The 17,813-nt window shown below is 47.7% G+C and overlaps 1 protein-coding gene across 3 annotated transcripts in view; it reads right to left on the bottom strand.

Moving 5' to 3' along the window:
- LOC108158724 (tyrosine-protein phosphatase non-receptor type 9) overlaps positions 1-17,813 on the bottom strand; it is a 33,079-nt gene continuing 15,266 nt past the window's right edge. For all 3 annotated transcript variants that reach the window (XM_017291297.2, XM_017291275.2, XM_017291286.2), the window contains exons 2-8: positions 17,267-17,692; positions 16,977-17,207; positions 2,847-3,814; positions 2,617-2,780; positions 2,124-2,353; positions 1,821-2,028; positions 1-1,758 (exon numbers count right to left, since the gene is read on the bottom strand). In XM_017291297.2, coding sequence (XP_017146786.1) covers positions 1,532-1,758; positions 1,821-2,028; positions 2,124-2,353; positions 2,617-2,780; positions 2,847-3,814; positions 16,977-17,207; positions 17,267-17,692 — 2,454 coding nt within the window. In that variant the 3' untranslated portion in view covers positions 1-1,531. The remainder of the gene's footprint in view (positions 1,759-1,820; positions 2,029-2,123; positions 2,354-2,616; positions 2,781-2,846; positions 3,815-16,976; positions 17,208-17,266; positions 17,693-17,813) is intronic.

Here is a 17,813-nt window from a genome sequence, read left to right as displayed (position 1 = left end):
TTTGTTTGTTATTTAAAAAAGTAATACAAAATATGTTTTTGGTTTCTTTTCCCTTTATTTCAATATTGTTCCGCATCCGTCTCCGCTCTTACTTTCATCGGATTCAGATCACGGATCACGGATTGCGGATCCACTTGGCATATGAAAAGCGTAGGAAAGTTGGGCAAAATTCTTTATATTTTCTGCTCTTTTGTTCATATGCGAAACGTGTTTCTCTCTTATTTTGTGTGTGTTTTCTTTAGTTGGTAAATTGTTTTTTTTTTTTTTTTTAGTAAAATTCACTACAAACTCGCCTGTAATTTACAATTTAAGTTGTAATTTTCTTTTTATATAAATGTTTTGTTGTAAAAAATAATTAATTTTAAATTAGAAAAAGAATACACATTTAGCAGCTATTTGGGGGACCTGGAGGGGGGTATGTGGGAAAAGGAGGATTGGAGGATTGCGTTCCTGTTTTCTTTTGGCGCCATCTGGGTCTTGGGGTTTGCGACAACATTGTACAACAATGCTTAAATCTGCTCTATACATATGTGTATATCGTATATATATCGTATCTATGTATATGCTGTATAGGACATAGATCTAAGCACATACTCGTACATATGCCGTATGCTATATAGGTGTGTATAAGTTATATGCTGCTCCTTTGGGTGCTTCATAGTTGATTGTAGGAAATTGTTAGCACGCTCTTTTATCTTCTCTCCGATTCGATTTCAATTTCCATTTAAATTTCAATTTCCGCATTGACTATCCGTTTGCCCTTTACTCCGGACGGTTTTGCTTTGCATGGTGGCTGGTCTACTCGCGTCCTTTGCCTTCCCTTCGTTGTACTCTCTCGCATGCCTCCACTCCACTTCACACCACTCCTCTCCACTCATCTCATTTCGTCTCATTGCATCTGATCCACAGTTTAGTTAACTTTCTCTTCTCACATTTCTCCTTCCTGTTGATTCATTTTCTTGGTTTTTGTTTTTGTTTCGTTTGCTTATGCTGCTGTTTTTTTCTTTGTTTAGTTTATAATTGTTTCTTCTTTATTTTTAGCTATTTGTTGTTTCATTTTCATTTAGTTTAAATTTAATTTAAATAATGTATGTATATATTTATAAATGTGTGTGTGTTTTCGCTATACATCGGCTATAGCATTGGTATGTCATAATAATAATAATAATTTCAATAATAATAATAAAAAAAAAATTATAGTCCATTAACGTAAATTGGTTACTCTACTCTTTCTACTCCTCTTCCGCTCTTTCGCTCTTCCTCTCTCTTCCTTGCAATCCTTTCTCCTATTTTCACATATTTTCAGGACAAACATCGAAGTACGAACGAACAAAATAATTACAATTCCGAATTTGGAAGAATATAAGCATAAAATTAATCTGTATACAATGTGTGTGTGTTTGTCCGTCGTTCCGTTCCGTTCCGCTCGGCTCCATTCCGTTCTTTACTTAGTTCCTCTCATCTATACTCCTCCTGCTCCCCCTCTATTTGCTATTTGTTGCTCCTTCTCGAAGAGGACCTGCGACGTCCTCTACTCCGAGTCCGGTTCGCGCTCATCGAAGCCTGCCAGATCGACCGTCTGGAGCATGCCGCGCGAGTAGGCGTACTCGATGAGGGCCAGATGGCAGAACACATACTGATCGGGCATTTGGATGGAGTAGGCGCGCTGCGAGCGTATCTTCTCAACGGTGCCGCGTATATCCGCCGTTCCCACATCCTCTAGACGCGATATGCAAATGTCCAAGGTGATGAATGTTCCTGCAGGAAAGCAGAAGCTCAATCAAGATTTAGATACTCGAGGAACATGGATGGACACTCACCTGTACGCCCGATGCCGGCGCTGCAGTGCACCACAATTGGTGGACCGCGCGCATGTCCCGCCCAGGTGTCGCCCAAAGCTTCGACGAGCTCCGCCTGCTTGTCGCGCACCTTCTGGAGAAAGTTCAGCACGGCCATGGCCGAGCTGGGAACACCGTAATCCGGCCAGCTGGTGAACTGCCAATGTGAGACATTGCGAATTTCGTCAGTCTGCGGAAAATGCAATTTTAGATTATAGATAGATTATAGATGCTGTGGCAGTGGCAGTGGCAGTGGCAGTGGCATGCAACCTTTATGCTACGCACCTTTATGTTTCTCAATTCCAACGAGGCAACCGTATAGTCCTCGTTGCACTCAACGCTAATTGTTCGCACATGGAAGTCGCCGTACTCTAAGGAACTATCTTCAGTCGGCTCCCAGTACTGGCCGCATTTCACACGCCCGCGCTCCATCACGCGCGTTGTCATCACTATAACTAAACAATGTTGCTCCCAGATCATGCGCCAAAAGTCATGGGATGTCTTTGGTAATGGACCTGAGCGACAGACAGAGAGACAGAGATATCATTATAGAGACAGTTCGAAATGCAGGCTATAGCTCTAGCTCTAGCTCATCCCCAGGAATGTCCCCCCTAGAGGACAGATCTATCGATAGATAGGCCTTGTCTATTGTGGCCTATCGAATATCGCATAGAAAGAAAACATAGAAAACTTCTTCGACAGAGGGACAGTTCCTTCCCCTTCCCTTCCCATCCCCTTCCCTTAGGGATGGGGTCCCTTTTTGGGGATTTTTCCGCACCTTGAGTTGAAATATATGCATTCTTCTGTTTGTAGCCATCGACAAAATTCGCATTTATGTAATCGGACAGCTCCTCGACGCCGTCCTCCTGTGCCAGCACCACTCGACTGTGATCGAAGCAGAGGACATCTGTGTATCGGTTTTTGGTCAGGTTGGCGCGCATTCTGCAAATGGAAAATGTATTCGATAGAAACCGAGAGTTATCCAACCAAGGAGATCGAATCACTTACCGCGCATGTAGGAACGTGCCGTCGGGCGTCCTGTTCCTAATGTCCGTATACTCCTTCACCAGTCCGTGGCGTCCCCGCTGCATCACCATCTGCACAATCTGCTCGATGGGCTTGGGATCGCCCTCCTGGCCGGCCAGACTGTCGTCGTCGCTGAAGCCCGACGAGGCGCTGCTGGGTGGATTCTCCGACCAGAACTCTCCGCCATTGGTGGCCTCAGCACCCGGGCCGCCGCCTGTGGCCCGTACCGCCAATCCTGCCACAGTGCCAGCTCCTGGTCCTGTCGCAGTGGGGGCTCCCAAGCCTGTGGTGGCTTTGGGGACGCCACCGCCGTCCAAGGGAACGCCGCTGGTGTTGAGCTTGAGGGGTGATGTGCCAGGGGCAGCACTGCCACCGCCACCAGTGGCAGCACTGCCGCTGCCGCGATGACTGGGACTCAGGCCATTGATTGTGATGTTCTCGTTGGGCTCTATGCTGCCCCCAGAGGTGGCATCGTTGCTGGCCTCACCGTTGCTGACAGTCACCACGGTGGTGTTGTTGTCCGCCAGCTGATGGACGGCGCTTATGATGGTTGCAGCTGCAGCAGCAGCAGCAGTTCCACTGCCGGTGCCACTGCCACTGCTACTGCCATTGGTGGTTGCTGCCACAGCTGCCGCACCTGTGACTCCAGCGACTCCGGTGACTCCAGTGACTGTGCCCACTGTGATATTGGCAAGCAGTTCGTCCTCACGATTCGTCATCGATTGGCGGCAACTCAGCAACCATGTGGCGTGATCGATTTCCAGCGTGCCGCCCAGATGCAGGGGCAGCGCCTTGCGCGGCACGTGCAGGCCCAACTGCGGCACCGATACAGTGAACACCCGTTCGCGCAGCTTCTCGCGCACGAACAGGCGCAGGATCTTGAAGGGGGCCTTGAACCACAGCGGCGCCGTCACGATCAGGACTTTCTTCAGACGCGCCGGATAGCCACCCTGTGCGCAAACGAAACGAAAGGGGAAACAGAAACACGAATTTAGTTGCGTATTAAACCAGAATAATAATCAAGCGACAGACAGATAGTAGGAAGACCTTCTCCCATCCAATTTATGGCAAGAGGGGAACCCTTCGGAGAATCCTTCCGTAACTGTTACTGCGGCAATATTTACATGAATATAACAGAGAAATTCCATGGAACTTCATGCACTTGCGCCCTAATCCTCAATCCCCTCGATTGTTTTCGGATTTCGCATGAATTTCCAAGTGTTGCACAACGTGTGCGTGTGTACGAGTGTTGCGCAACGGCAACGGCAACGTGTGCGTGTGCGTTGCGTGTACGTGGGAGGAGTAGGAGTGTGTGCAGCTTTTTCCACGGAAAACCCATCAGAACTAGAACCAGAGATGAGCTTCAAGCAAGAGTAAACACAAACAGCACGGAGAATCAGTGGCAGAGCCCCTGCATTTGGTTACCGACACGAGCCGCATATTACAGCAGCCAGAGCCAGCGACAGAGCGAGCGCCAGAAAGGGTAGAGTTGCGTGCCACATGCCCCAATGATTAAGTTGTGGACTGCAGCAGAAACTAAAAGAAAAATGCGACACTCAGAGATACCAAGAGAGAGAGGAACGGAAGGAGAGAAAGAGAGAGACCTTCACCCACTTTTTGGGAACCAATTTCATTGCGGCATTTCTTTTTTTCGATTGCAACGGATGGAAGCCAAGAAGAGGGGTTGGGGGGGAATGAATAGATACTTGGCTTCACTTAAAGGTACTACACACAGTACAGTGAAGCCTCCGCCCCAGCGCCAGCCCCAACCCCAACCCCTTTCCTTCTCTTCTCTCGAGGCTGCAAAGGAAGAAGAATCTCTCCTTCCGTCTGTACGTCTTTCCGTCTGTTTGTTTGCTTTTTCTGTGTATCCGTGTCATCATCATCATTTGGTTTATTGGCCATCCCCCTCTCCGTCCGCCCAAAGGCTGAGTGCAGAGTGCACAGTGCAGCGGTAGCGGCAGCCACAGCCACAGCCACAGCCACAGCCAGATTAAGGTCAGCGGCCCAGTGCCCCATCGTTGCAGAGCGGCGTGTGTGGGGTGTGGCGGGGGCAAAGCGCAGAGGAAAAGCAGGGCAAAGCCAAAATCAACAAGGGGCAAACGGCCTGCCTTCAGTTTAGAGGCAAGCCACGAAGCCTTTAGATACATAGATGGAGTCCTGCATAAATGTTATAAAATGTTAAATGTTATAAGTAGAAACGATCCTGTGGGTTGCGATCGAATCCTAGCTTCCCGGCTTGCATCCTGTGGAGAAGGTAATGTGTCGAAGGGATATCTATCCATCTGCATGACCTGCATCTGCCTCTATGTGTAAATACTGCTGGGAGGAGGTGCTGGGGGCTGGTGCATTTGCGGGCACTTTAATTAATCGCAAAATCACAATCAAAAAACACACAAAAGCAAACACGCAAGCCGGGAAGCCGGGAAACGGTGGAAAGCGGAGAGGGGAGAAGGGAGAGTGCGTGAAGGAAAACCATTTCATGTTCATGGAAAATTTTAATTAAAGTTCTCCATCGTTTGGTCGTTTGGTCGTTTGTTGCACTTGCAACTGCATTTGCAGCTTTTCTGCTAAAAAGTATTTTACAACACTGGCCCTCGCGCCCTCTCGCTCGCGCTCCCTCTGTGGCTCAATAAATTCCCGTTAAAGCTCTAATTGCCAGCATTTTTCTATTACGAATCTTCCACGGGGGCTCTATTGTTTGTCCCCCGATTCAAAGGTATATTCATTAGAAGGTAAGGCCCTCCTCAATTGCTGTATCTCAAACCGTGCGGGTACGAATAACGAGTGCCGAAATGATACCAGAAAAATACTAATAGTAATAGTACTAGAAATAATATTTAAAAAAAATACCCAAAAAGACACTGGATGTCCTGGTATTAGGTGCTCACTAAAATCCTACTAGACTCAGACCCTAGAATAATACCAGAATAATCCTTTAAAGATACCAGAAAACAGTAGAAACTATACAGCAAATCCTGGATATACCAGATCGAAAAATACTATAGCAAATACTAAAAGATGTCCTCATTACAATTGGAATACAATACGAGGGGGAAAAATACTCGAGAAAATACTAGAATGAGCAGGGGGAAATATAATACTAGGGAAAATACCAGAAATATTAATATCGGATACCATAGAACATACTAGAATACTGGATGGATACCATCAGAGCCGAATGCACCGGTAGAGTGCACAAACACACACACACATGGACACACACATGGACACACACATTTACGGGGTTTCTTTTGTTACTTGTCGATTCTTTATGGCTGTTATGCCACCCCCAGCCCCCCACCCATGGCATTCCTTTATGTGTTGTATACTTTCACTTGGGACTCGCCCCCACCTGTGGGTGAGTGGCATGAAGAGAGGGAGGGCCTGAGGGCCGGAGGGCAGGCAGGCAGGCAGGCAGGCAGGCAGGCAGGCAGGCACTTGTTTGCCCTTAAAGGTGGCGCTTGAAAGTAGGCAATGGCGGAGAATTCCGGGCATTCCATTCCCTTGTCATATCCATTGCCACATCCATTGCCATTCTACTGCAGTGCAAACATTCATTCGGCTCATTCCTTCATTTCTACTGCTGCACTCCTCCCTCGTTGCTTGGCTTCTTCGTTTTCCAATTTGCATAGCCAAGCCCAGCCCATCCTCCGTTCCTGAATCCTGGGGATGCAGGAGGAGGCGGCATCCTTGAGCCCCAAAAAAGGTTTCCAAAGAACTAAATATTGCATGGGCATGGCATAGAATTGGACATGAAAGGAAACGGATGTCTGAATGGAGTTGCCTGCTGCTCAAGTGGCACGGCGAATTATGAGTCATAATTGAGCTGAACGCCGCCCCTGCCATGCACCGCGGATGTTGCAACCAAAAACCAATAAGCGACAAGAGCGGGCAGCTGCAGCAGAGGAGAGCGTATCGGGTGAATGGGGAAAATGTGGAGATTCTCTCTCTAATTGGATGACACACAGCACAGCACACAAGACTCTCCCTGCGGCAGCGAAAGTGTTCCTTTTCTGTACAAATCTGAACAGGATTTTCGTTTTAAGTTTCGTGGTGGCTCCTGCTCCCTCCTGCTGCTTCCTTTCCCTTGCTGTCTATTCCAGTCGCATGCAGGCGATGCCTCACAACATTTCAGGGTCATCCCGATCCTCCCCCCGAATCCAGCCCACCCTTCGCCCACTATGACGGCTATCCCTATGGCTCTATGGCTCTATGGCTATCCCACACATTCAATTATAATTGAATTGAGGACGAGGCCGAGGCCAAAGACGAGGACGAGGGAGGACTACGACTGGCTGACTGTCAGAGATACAGATACGAGAATACGAATATGAATATTTTCGAGTACGTTCGCAATTGGACGGTGGGGGCCACAATAATGCCCCAATAATCAGAATCTGATGATGACGGTGACTCGTGGACTCCACCCCGCTCCCCTTCTCCCCCTTTCACCATGGTTGTATCCCATGGTTGCATATGGCATATGGCATTCCGTGTATATATAGAAACTTAATTGACAAACGTCCAGGCCACATGGCAACAGGAACGAGCAATCACAGGAACGGGGGCGAAGGTGGCAGGTGGCAGGTGGCAGGTGGCACCCACACATACTGCTGCTGTTGCTGCTGTGCCTGCTGTTGTTTCTTGTTGCCTTGAGGGTCAAAAGTCTGTGTGTGCCTGTGTGCGGAAAAGTTGAATGAAATGTCGCGTGGGCTCTGCTGAAAGGAGAACCCGGGACGGATTTCAACCCCGTAGAACCTAGAGGATCCCTCGAGTGGGCCGAGCAACGTGCCCGGGCATGACTCTCCTTCATCTGAGACGCCCCCAAATCCTCTGCTTTGCCTTTGGGGGACATGTGTGTTGTGTGTGGGGGGTGCTGCGGATAAGGATGAAGACAGGATGCAAATGGCAGAGAAGGAAGGCTCTGTGGCTAAAAATAGGTGCCGCTGAACAGCAGGGGAGCCTCTGTTTCAAGGGAAAACCCACTCCCACACCCACACCCAAAGCCACAGCATGGAGTGGGTGGGGTGGGTGGGATTGGGTCTTCGTTTCCCAGAATATGGAATGGAGTGTGTCTCCAATCTGCAATCTGCAATCGAATACAATATCTCATATATGTTTTCCCATGAAACGAAACGAATCTAGATACTATAATCATCTGCTGCTGCCGTGCTTCCTGGAAATCCTATCGAGACCGAAATTGAAATAGAAAGATTGTTTCAACACTTCGAAGAAAATTTCATGCCATCCCGTGCCATGTCCATGGATTTAATAATTCTATCTCGCTAATTTTCCAATGAAAATTGCACGAAAGAGTAGGTGCTTTTCCTGAGAAAAGCAATCCATCCATAAAAAAAAACTCTTCCACGAAAAACTAATGCCAAAGCAGGGGGAATCTCAATTACAACCGATATAACGATTGCATTTCGTTTGAATCTTTGAAATGAAGTGTGTTCCGAGCGGTATGATTGCACAGAGGGGGGCGATGGGTCGATGGGGGATGGGGGATGGGGGATGGCGTCACAAATAAGGCAATTATTGTGTGCTCTTCAAGAGAACGGATATGCCAAGCCAATTAAGAGAATTCCTGGGAAATCAAAGCCCTTTTTGGGCTCCCCCAATGATTTTTCTCCTGTACCAGCAGCGTCCTTTATCTTCTGCAATACTGTACTGTACTGTACTGTACTGCACTGTACTGCACTGTACTGCACTGTACTGCACTGTACTGTCGTGTTGCATCATCCCATTCATTCCCACTCTCTCTCTCGCATCAATTCCTTTCCGATCTTCCTTCTATTTCTCTCTCGCTCTACCGCGCCACACTCGACTGAGACGACTCTCTTTCGCTCTCAGCAAATACGAGTTGGAAGAATAACGGACTGCGTAGTTTCCGTCTCTGCCTGTTGATGCTCTTTCTTGCTTCAGAATTTTCTGCTACGACCTGTTCTTCGAGAGAAATGGAAATGCCAAACCAATTGGGAGGAGGAGAACAGATTCCTGGGAAAAAGAAAAGGAAACGAAAGCCCTTTTCTCCTGGAAAAGAAAGGAGTACAATGCGAGACTGTATTTACTGTATTTGCTTATGCTTTCGTTTTTGTGTTGTCTTTTGTCCCACAAAATAAATATTCAAACGCACAAAAATTGTTGGGAGACGTCCCAGAAGAGAGGAAGGGGGGCGGGGGTCACGGCATAGAAACAATAAATAAATAAATAAAAGATATGCAAAATTAGCCATTGACCAAAATGGGTAATGCTTTTTTTCTTTTCTTTTTGAAGCTTTGTCGCCGGCTTTGGGCATGAAACGAATTTGTCGCGGGCGTCCGTCCGTCTGTCCGTCCGTCCGTCCCGACGCTCGGCGTTTGGCCAAAAAAGGCGAAAGCGGCACGCACAGAACACTGAGCACAAAACACACGCAGAAAGAGAGGCGCAAAGAAGAAGGAAGAGGGCGGATAAAGCGGAAGAGGCAAGAAAAACAAACTGTTTGGTCAGATCCAGTCATCAGATGTTCCAAAAGGGAAATGGAAATGTCGGATTGTATAAGGAACGTACGTATGTATTTGAATGCTCGGAATGTTCCAATATTTGTACGTAACTCCGAGCTCTTAACCTGGCTCTTCGCTCTCCCCCTCTCGCTCGCCCTCCTGCCAGAAGAGAGCGTTTGTGGAGCGAAGAAGAGGCGAGCCACAGAGCCACAAGATAGCGTGTTCCACCTTCGGAATTCTCCCAGACACGCTCAAATGTTGTGCGAGCGAGCCGGATGTTCGTCCATTCGATTGAATTGCAGTTTCGGTGTGATTATTTATTTATTTATTTATTTATACAATATGTACAATAAATAAATACAATCTATCGAAGCTGTAGTACCTGCGCTGCTATTTTTTTGATTTATTAATGTGCGTGTGCGTGTGCGTGTCCTTTCCCTCTCCCCCTCTCCTCGGGGGAGCAGGACTTGCCATTTTCAAGAGTTTTTCCTTGAAATTCTCTCGAATTTGTGTCAAACAATAAATCGAAAAGATACAAAGTGGGGGTGGGGGGTAGGGGGCGAATATCTAAGGGATTTCCAATTGATTAGCTTTTTGGCATAGGTTTCCATTGGCGTTGAATTTGGCATGAGGCATGTGGCATCATGTGTATCGTGTGTCACTCAATCGATGTAAAGAGCTCTCCAATTAGCATGGCTTATCCCCAGACCTCCTCCTCCTCGAGAGCCCCGCGAGAGCCCCAAGCCTCGATCCGAAGCCATCAAATATTGATTTCACCTTTTCCACTATGGACTTCCACATTTCTGTGTGGAATGTGGAACGTTGAATGCGGGATGTGTGTGGCGGAGTGTGGGATGCGTGTCCTTCATTTCTGTATTCGAATATTATTTACGACTTCATTTTTGGAGGCTTTGCTGCCTGAACTTTTGGCACCTGACAGCAGTGCCCTTCACCGATATCTATCGGTTGCTTCCTTTCTTCCTTTCGATCTCTTACGATGATCGAGTGGCACCCCAGCACCTGCCTGACACCATGAAATGCCGCATGTTGCAGCTTTTGTGGCGAAAAGGTCAATACAATGCGATACGATAGTTCTCCTCTACGGACATCTATGGACATAAATCATGAAGAGAGCAACAGCAAGAACACAGAAACAAAAGGCAAAGACGTGAAACCACACCAACAGCTGTGTTTGATTGGCTCTACTTCTGCCCATCCTTCTACCTTTTGCTTCTCTCTCGACAGAATAGGAAGGAACAGAACAGAAGAGAAAAGGACCCAGGTAGTTCTTACTTTTCGCGCCTTTCTCCTGTCTTCTGTCTGTCGCTCTCCTTTCTGCTCTCCTCTTGGATTCCCTTTCTGCAGCCCAATTCCTTCTCTGGAAGAAGGAAGGGAAGAATCTTCCGGCTATATTCTACCTTTCCTAGTGGCAGTCCCAGTGGATCCCTTCATGGAATCTACCGCCTTTCGAATGCCACGATTTGCATACTGCAGCCACAGCCACAGCCTCAAATAGTCTTCCAAATAGTTGACCTACTTATTAGGAGAGTCCTGCCTGGCCCCCTAAGTCCTGGCTAATTGACAGGCGCAACACCTCCTAAATTATTGATTAGTAGCCAAAGGCAGAGGGGCGTACGGATAGGGGCTTTGAGTGAATCCAGTGAATCCATGAATAAAGCGAATCCAGTGAATCCAATGAATCACTGAATACATTTCGAAAGCTAATGAATCATAAAAAACCCACTAAATCAGAGACGACAAACAGACAACAACAAGAAATCAAATTATATTTAAATGTTTGTCTACAAATACCTTGAAAACCAACAAAAAAAACTAACCAAGAGGAAGAGGGGGAGAGAGCAGTAATGAGGGGGCGACTCGTACGAATATGTGTCTAGTATTGGATCGGAGTGTACCTCTCCTATACATATGTATAGTATATCTATGTACTTGTTTATATTCAATTCAATTTGTAGTACCTGCTGAATGGAGCTTAGGTTGTGGCTGCTTCTTGAGTGGTTGCTGCTGCTCTTGGTCTCTTGTCTAATTATTCAGATTTAGTATCGTAATATCGTGCTACACAGTTTCGCGGGAGGTGGAATGGTGGGGATGGTGGGGCGGCATGGGGGGCGTGGGCGTCTGCTGCCGCTGGTTCGCACAATTAAATGCTAATTTCCTTTTGGTTTTTTTTTGTTTTTTGGCTGCACTTCCAATTGAACAATTTTTTTGTATTTTACATAACTTTTCTTTTTGATTGTTTTTGTTTTTTGTTTCGTGTTGCTGTTGTTGTTGTTGCTGCTGTTGTTTTGTTTCAACAATTGCCTGTCACATTACACAACGAGAGGCAAGCAGAGATGCACTTGCACTTGCACATCCACATCCACATCCTCCTGTTCGCCGACCGGAAAGGACACGGAAGGCAGGGGAGCGGGGTGCGGGAGGGGGAGGGGGATGGGCGAAAAAACAAAACAAAATTTAAAGTTATTTTCTCTTGAATTTCTTTCGGGGCTTTGTGCTCTTGGTGGCCGCCAGGTGGACGACGTCGCGACGTTCGCCTGCACTTGTAGATACTTTTCTCTCTCTATCACCCAACCAGCGACGGATCTCTGGGCAATGTATCTTTTTCCTTTTGTTTTTGTGCTGCTGTCAAAACATTCAACAAACTAAAAACCAAAATTTTGGTTTCTGTAGATACACACACACACACACTCACACAGACACGGAGAGACACAGACACATACGCACAGACAAAGAGTGGGTTTTCTTTTGGCAGTCACTGTGTTCCGTTTTTTGCACTTGGAAGAAATTCGACGATGTTTTTGTCTTTTAATTCTTTGCGTGGGGACGGAGGGGGGCGGGGGCGGTGGTGGGGAAGGTTTATTTTATAATATATTTCACGAGTGGGTGTCCCCCGTTTCGAATAGGGGAATAGAGGCGTTTGAATAGTTATTGAATATCGAATGAATACCCGAGATGTGAATATTGTTTCGTCTCGCGCGTCGTCTCGTGGAAAGCTGAACTACGTCTGACTGCTGCTGCTCCGGCGGCTGCCTTTATTTTTTTTTCCGTTTCGTTTTCGCTTTTCGCTTTTTCGCTTGCTTTTTTTCGTTCTCGGCGCACGCGCTCTCTGCCACCACCTCGGCCACTCTCTCACTCTCCCTCTCCCTCTACGGACCCATCCCCCTCCCCATCGCCCTCTTTCGCTCTCCGACGGCACGAGCCGTCCGAGAGAGAGGCACAGGGTTGCTGCCTGCCGGAGAAAGAGAGAGTACTGCGCTGCTGTGGGGGTTGTTCCGTTGTTCCTGCTGCAAGGTTGCATGTGTCTCTGCGTCTCGGTTGTCGCTGCAGCTGCTGCCCCGCTGATGCTGCTGCTCCTGCCCCGAGTGGGTGGGATGGTGGTTGCTCGCTGCCAGGGTTGCCATCGCTGTCCGTGAGACAGGGAGTTGCCATATGGCCACTCAGTAGCCAAAAAATATTGCCAGAACTTTTCATTTTTAATGGAAAAGTCAACATATGTTTTCGAAAATACTCGAACTTGAAGCAGCAACAGAAAATCAGGAATTACCGTTGCCCCCCGAGGAGCGGCAGTGAAAGCACAGTCACCAGGGTTGCCACATAACCACGAAAATCATTGCAGGGTCTGCTTTGATTTTCTCAAAAACTGCTCTCAAATGATTTCCAATCAGATTTTAGAGTTTAGAACCAGACCACTGAGTGGGTGCAGGGGTGCGGGGGGCTGAAAGTTATGTTCTGTTGCAATGCGGAAGTTCGAAGTGTAATTGATGATTCCGCGGTTCAATAATAAAGGTTGGTGGGTTGCACAAACAATTACGTTGTTTCTTGATCGAATTTGCATTTTCACACACACACACACGCACACAGAAATAGAGAGAGAGAGAGAGAGAGAGAGGGATAAATACTCAACATTTGAGTCAATGTCGAGGAAGGAACGGGGCACTGGCTACCGCCAACAAAAAGAATAAAAGCACGTTGTAAAAATAACACACAAATCGTATTTAAGCCGTTTTGAGTGAGTGAATGAATGAAATGATACGAATGGCCTCTCTCTCTCTCTGTCTCTATCGCTCTATCGCTCTCTCTGTTGGTACTATAAATATCTCAAAAGGAGAGTCGATATCCCATCTGTCAATCGAGGTTGGGCCAAGTGTTTTTTGGGCCAAGTGCAAGCACCGTCCATCCCACACCACAACATCCAACAATAAAAGCACTATTTATTATTGTACGAAATATTTAACACACGCGCGCATTCCGCGTTTCGTTTCGCGTATCGGAAATGGTTTTTCCATATTGGAAAAGGCTTTTCACAACAATAATTCAACACACGTACATGTTCCGCTTCTTTTTTGTTTCTGTTTCTGTTTCTGTTCTCCTCCTACTTCTTCGTTTGTTGTTGATCTCCTCTGTCTTTTTATTCTCTTCTCTGTTTCTTCTGTCTGTTGGTCTGCTGGTGTGGAGTGTGGACTTTTGGATACAATCTATAAACGTCGACTAGAACACGTCAACTGAATTAGTTAATCAGGCAAAAGATAGCCACAAGCGACGTATTCACGTAGCGCCAAGCACACACCACACGGCGGAAAGAGCAGCAGAGCGGCAGCGAGTGAGAGCGAGCTTTGGCACGCTCACTTGTTCGCTGGCTGCCTCTGCCTCTCCCTCTTTCCCCTTTCGACTGACTAAAAAGTGAGAGTGAAAAAGCGTAGGCATATGACGCACACGAGTGTGGTGTATGGTGTATGGTGTATGGTGTGTGTGTGTGAGTGCGAGAGTACGTATGATGCACGCTTTCAACGATCGCATCTGATCTGATCTGATATTTTCATTGATTTAATTTCCATCCAAGCAGCAAAATGTTGCGTATGCGTGATGATGGTGGAATATTGCGCATACGCGACACCCTGAGGCACCCTGTCCCAGTGCCCTTTGGCACACAGAGAGAGAGAGAGAGAGAGAGAGAGAGAGAGAGAGAGAGAGGGAGATTAGCCGCTATTTATCTTTTCCCGCCTACCTTCCGTCGTTGTGTCTCGCTCAGCAGCACACACCAGCGCACGCGGGCCAAAGAGAACGAACGCCTACACACACCTACACCGAAGGTTTATGCTCTCTCACACTGCCGCTCGCTCTCACTCGCCGACGCTTCAGCAAAGGTACATGCATATGTGACATGTGAAGGTAACGTAATCCGCTCTCTCGCTACACATACGGGGCGACTCTGCCTCACCTATCATTGAATATACCTTCACACAGCTGTGTTGTGTTCCATTTGCGTTTCAATAAGAAAAGAGACCAAGAGAGAGAGAATGAGAATGAGCGAATGAATGAATGAGAGAGCACCCACGCAAATCATTTTCATTGTTAACTTTATTTTATGTGCGTTTTGATTTCGTACTGTGGAATATATCTGGAACATACATATATAATATGTATGGGAGTAGATTATATGCGTATGTATACAAAGGTGTATCCCCCACATACCTTTTGAAGGCCTTCCTTCGGGTCAAGGAAGGCGCAAGCCCGCCTCCGCTCTCAGCCGGCCGGCGATGTCTGCCCTCTCTCATCCCACCCCCCCTGTTCCACTCCCCTTCCCATGTTGTTTATGATCTCCAGCAGCAACGGTACCACTGGCCGGTGAAAAATAAAACGCAATTGCAAAGTAAACAAAAACAAAAACAACGAAACAAAGATCATGGAAAGTGTGCTTCGGCTTAGCGGGGGGGGCAGACCAGTAGACCAACCCCCCACCCGCCAGCCAGCCAGCAGCCAATGAGATGGAAAACAACACGAAAGTAAAGACCATTCTCCCGAGGGACCGACACTTTAGGTACCCTTGCCATTCCCATGGTGGGATTATATTAATTCGCATGCCATATTATCCGACGGAAGTATCTTTAGATACATTTCTTCAGGCATAATAAACTGTTTTCCCAATGGCAATTCCGTTTCATAATCCTGATACCCAAGGCCCCCCATGGAAGAGTATCCGCAGGCCTGCTAGCAACAAGAGCGATAACAGCTACCTGTTGTTGTTTTTTTCTGCCGCCACTGTATGCAAATAAGCGGATGAAAAGCGGGAAGGGGGCAGACACGGGTCAGGGAAAATGGAGGCAGACAGGCTGCGGGCTGCGGGCTACGGGCTACGGGCTACGTGTTGTCCCCAATCCAAATTGCGTCTTACCCTGACTAAGGGTAGTGTAATTTGAGCTTTTGTTCTTGTTGTTGCCATCTCCCAGCTCTTGCGTGGGCAGAGACGCCGCCAGAGAAGCATCAACGCCCACGCACCGCTAGGTCGAGACTTGATGCTGCTCTGCGGCTGTGACGCTGCTGCGCTGCTGCTTCTGTGCTGCTGTGACGCTCTCTGTTTCTGTCAAATAGTCGTGTGCTTGTGCGTGGGTGTTGGTCGGTGAAGGATTTCCGGGTAAATTGTTTCTATGGGAGCCAAAAGCTGACTATCGAGCTGACTCGATGGAGAACACTGGGCTTACAGCCCCTGGCGGAAGGGCAGGTATTGAGGGGGAGTCCAAAGAACATTGCTATGTTAACTAACAGAAAGAATACAAAAACACACGTGTAACATGGCCCTGTTAATGGTGGCAGGAAGAAAAGGCAGTTCCATTCCATGTTAAGACGGCACGGTAACAGCTCAGAGGAAGAGAAGAGCGCACGCTGTTAGCTCACAGAGGCGCATTGGCGATTGGCTGTTGGCTAGCAGAAGTGATCTTCTACCACAGAAAAAAGCTCTGTTAAGCAGCAGACGATTAGGCAGAATAATTTGCATGCAATAATTATGTACAGTGGCTTCCCAGCACTGGCAACGAACTGCAACTAAGCCAAGTCGCGTTCTCCTCTCCTGCTCGCTCCCTTCTCGTGCCACTCCCCCTCCCCCAACAACAAAATGCAAGTAAATGAAGGAAATTTGCCGCATGACATGAAAAGCCAACGAAACGAAACAGAAATTTTCAGCTTGAAGACATTTCCCAACCACTTTGTTGATAGGCAGAGGCACGGCCCGGCCCTCCCCGTGGCACAGATACGCAGATGAATGCCCCACCACGTACTGGTAAATACATAGATACAAAAGCTGCGACAAAATAGCTGCAGAGGCAGAGGCAGTGGCAGCAGTAGCATATGGAAATATTAATAGAAGACATCGTGTTTTAATATTTATAATTTCCAGGGGCTGACTTCCACGCTCCGTGACTTTTTGGGGCAAGCTCAGATCGGAGTTGAGTCGACACACGACGGACGACACACGCGACTCGACTTGCGACTTGCGCCGGAAATGAGGCACAAACTACGCCACCGACTGCTTTCGGAAGAGTCTCCTAAGCTGACATTGATGGTAGGGAGGAAAAGGACTGACTTTTGTCCCCTTTAGTGTCCCCCAAATACGAGTATGCACATAAATATTATCTCTAGGAACCGAAAGCCTTAAAGAAGAGCTCTTCCAGCACGATTAATCATAGATCTCCGATATGAATGTTAAAGATAAGTAAGCAATGGATCAATCTGTAGTTTCTGTTTTGCAAAAGAAGAGACTTGGCTCCTTGACATTTCCATTCCATGAATCGCTTCCGTTTCAGGGGACTCCGTTTCTCCTTCTGAGACTCACCTTTAGCAGGGTGAGTATCTTCTGTGAGAGGTCGTAGTCAAAGTTTGAATACTTGGAGCCGCTCATGTCGTAGATAAACACCAGTCCCGCACGCTGCGTCTCCGTGTCCTGCAGGGCGCTGTCCAGTTGATAAACGATCCCCTGCAGCGTCGTCGTATGGCCCACGCTCAACGGACTGTGTCGATTGGCGGTGAACAAGGCAATCGCCGCTCCGCTGGAGGTCCGGGCGGGCTGTTGGTGAAATAAAACATAAGTTTCAGGGACACAGGATGCAGGGAATGTACTCTTACGAGGATTGTAAATTTTCCAGTCTGCAGCTCGGAGCGCAGCGGCTCCACATCCGGATCGATGTTGTAGAGATACTCCTTCTGGCGGATCTGCTCATGCTGTTCGTAGAGCGACACGGCTCGTGGTATATCGAATTTACGGGCGTACAAAAACTTGACGGCTGTGGTGTGTGAAATGTGTCGCCTGAAGATGGGTACTGGCCCTACTCCTCCTCCTGCTATCGCTCCTGCTGTGGCAGCTTCCGTTGGTGGCGCTGTAAAGGCCAGGGGCGGCTGTGTGCCGCTGGCGGAGGCTGTGGAGGAGGCAGAGACAGAAGCAGAGGCTGCTGATAACGTGGATGTGGATGCTGTCAAAGTCCCTGCTGCTGCTGCTGTGGCTGCTGCTGTGGCACAAAGATTGTTGCAGAGATCTATGAATTGTTGCACAGCCTGAAACGAGAAGATAAACGAAAACGAAAGCTCATGAGAAAACTGTTCCGTGTTATTCAAAAAGATTTCCCCATAAACTTGAACTTTTTGTGGCAGCGAGTGCGAAGGATGATGCACGCAG

The sequence above is a fragment of the Drosophila miranda genome, chromosome XL (genome assembly GCF_003369915.1).
Source record: "Drosophila miranda strain MSH22 chromosome XL, D.miranda_PacBio2.1, whole genome shotgun sequence".
Taxonomy (NCBI): Eukaryota; Metazoa; Arthropoda; class Insecta; order Diptera; family Drosophilidae; genus Drosophila; species Drosophila miranda.
This window is presented reverse-complemented; position numbering and strand designations above follow the sequence as displayed.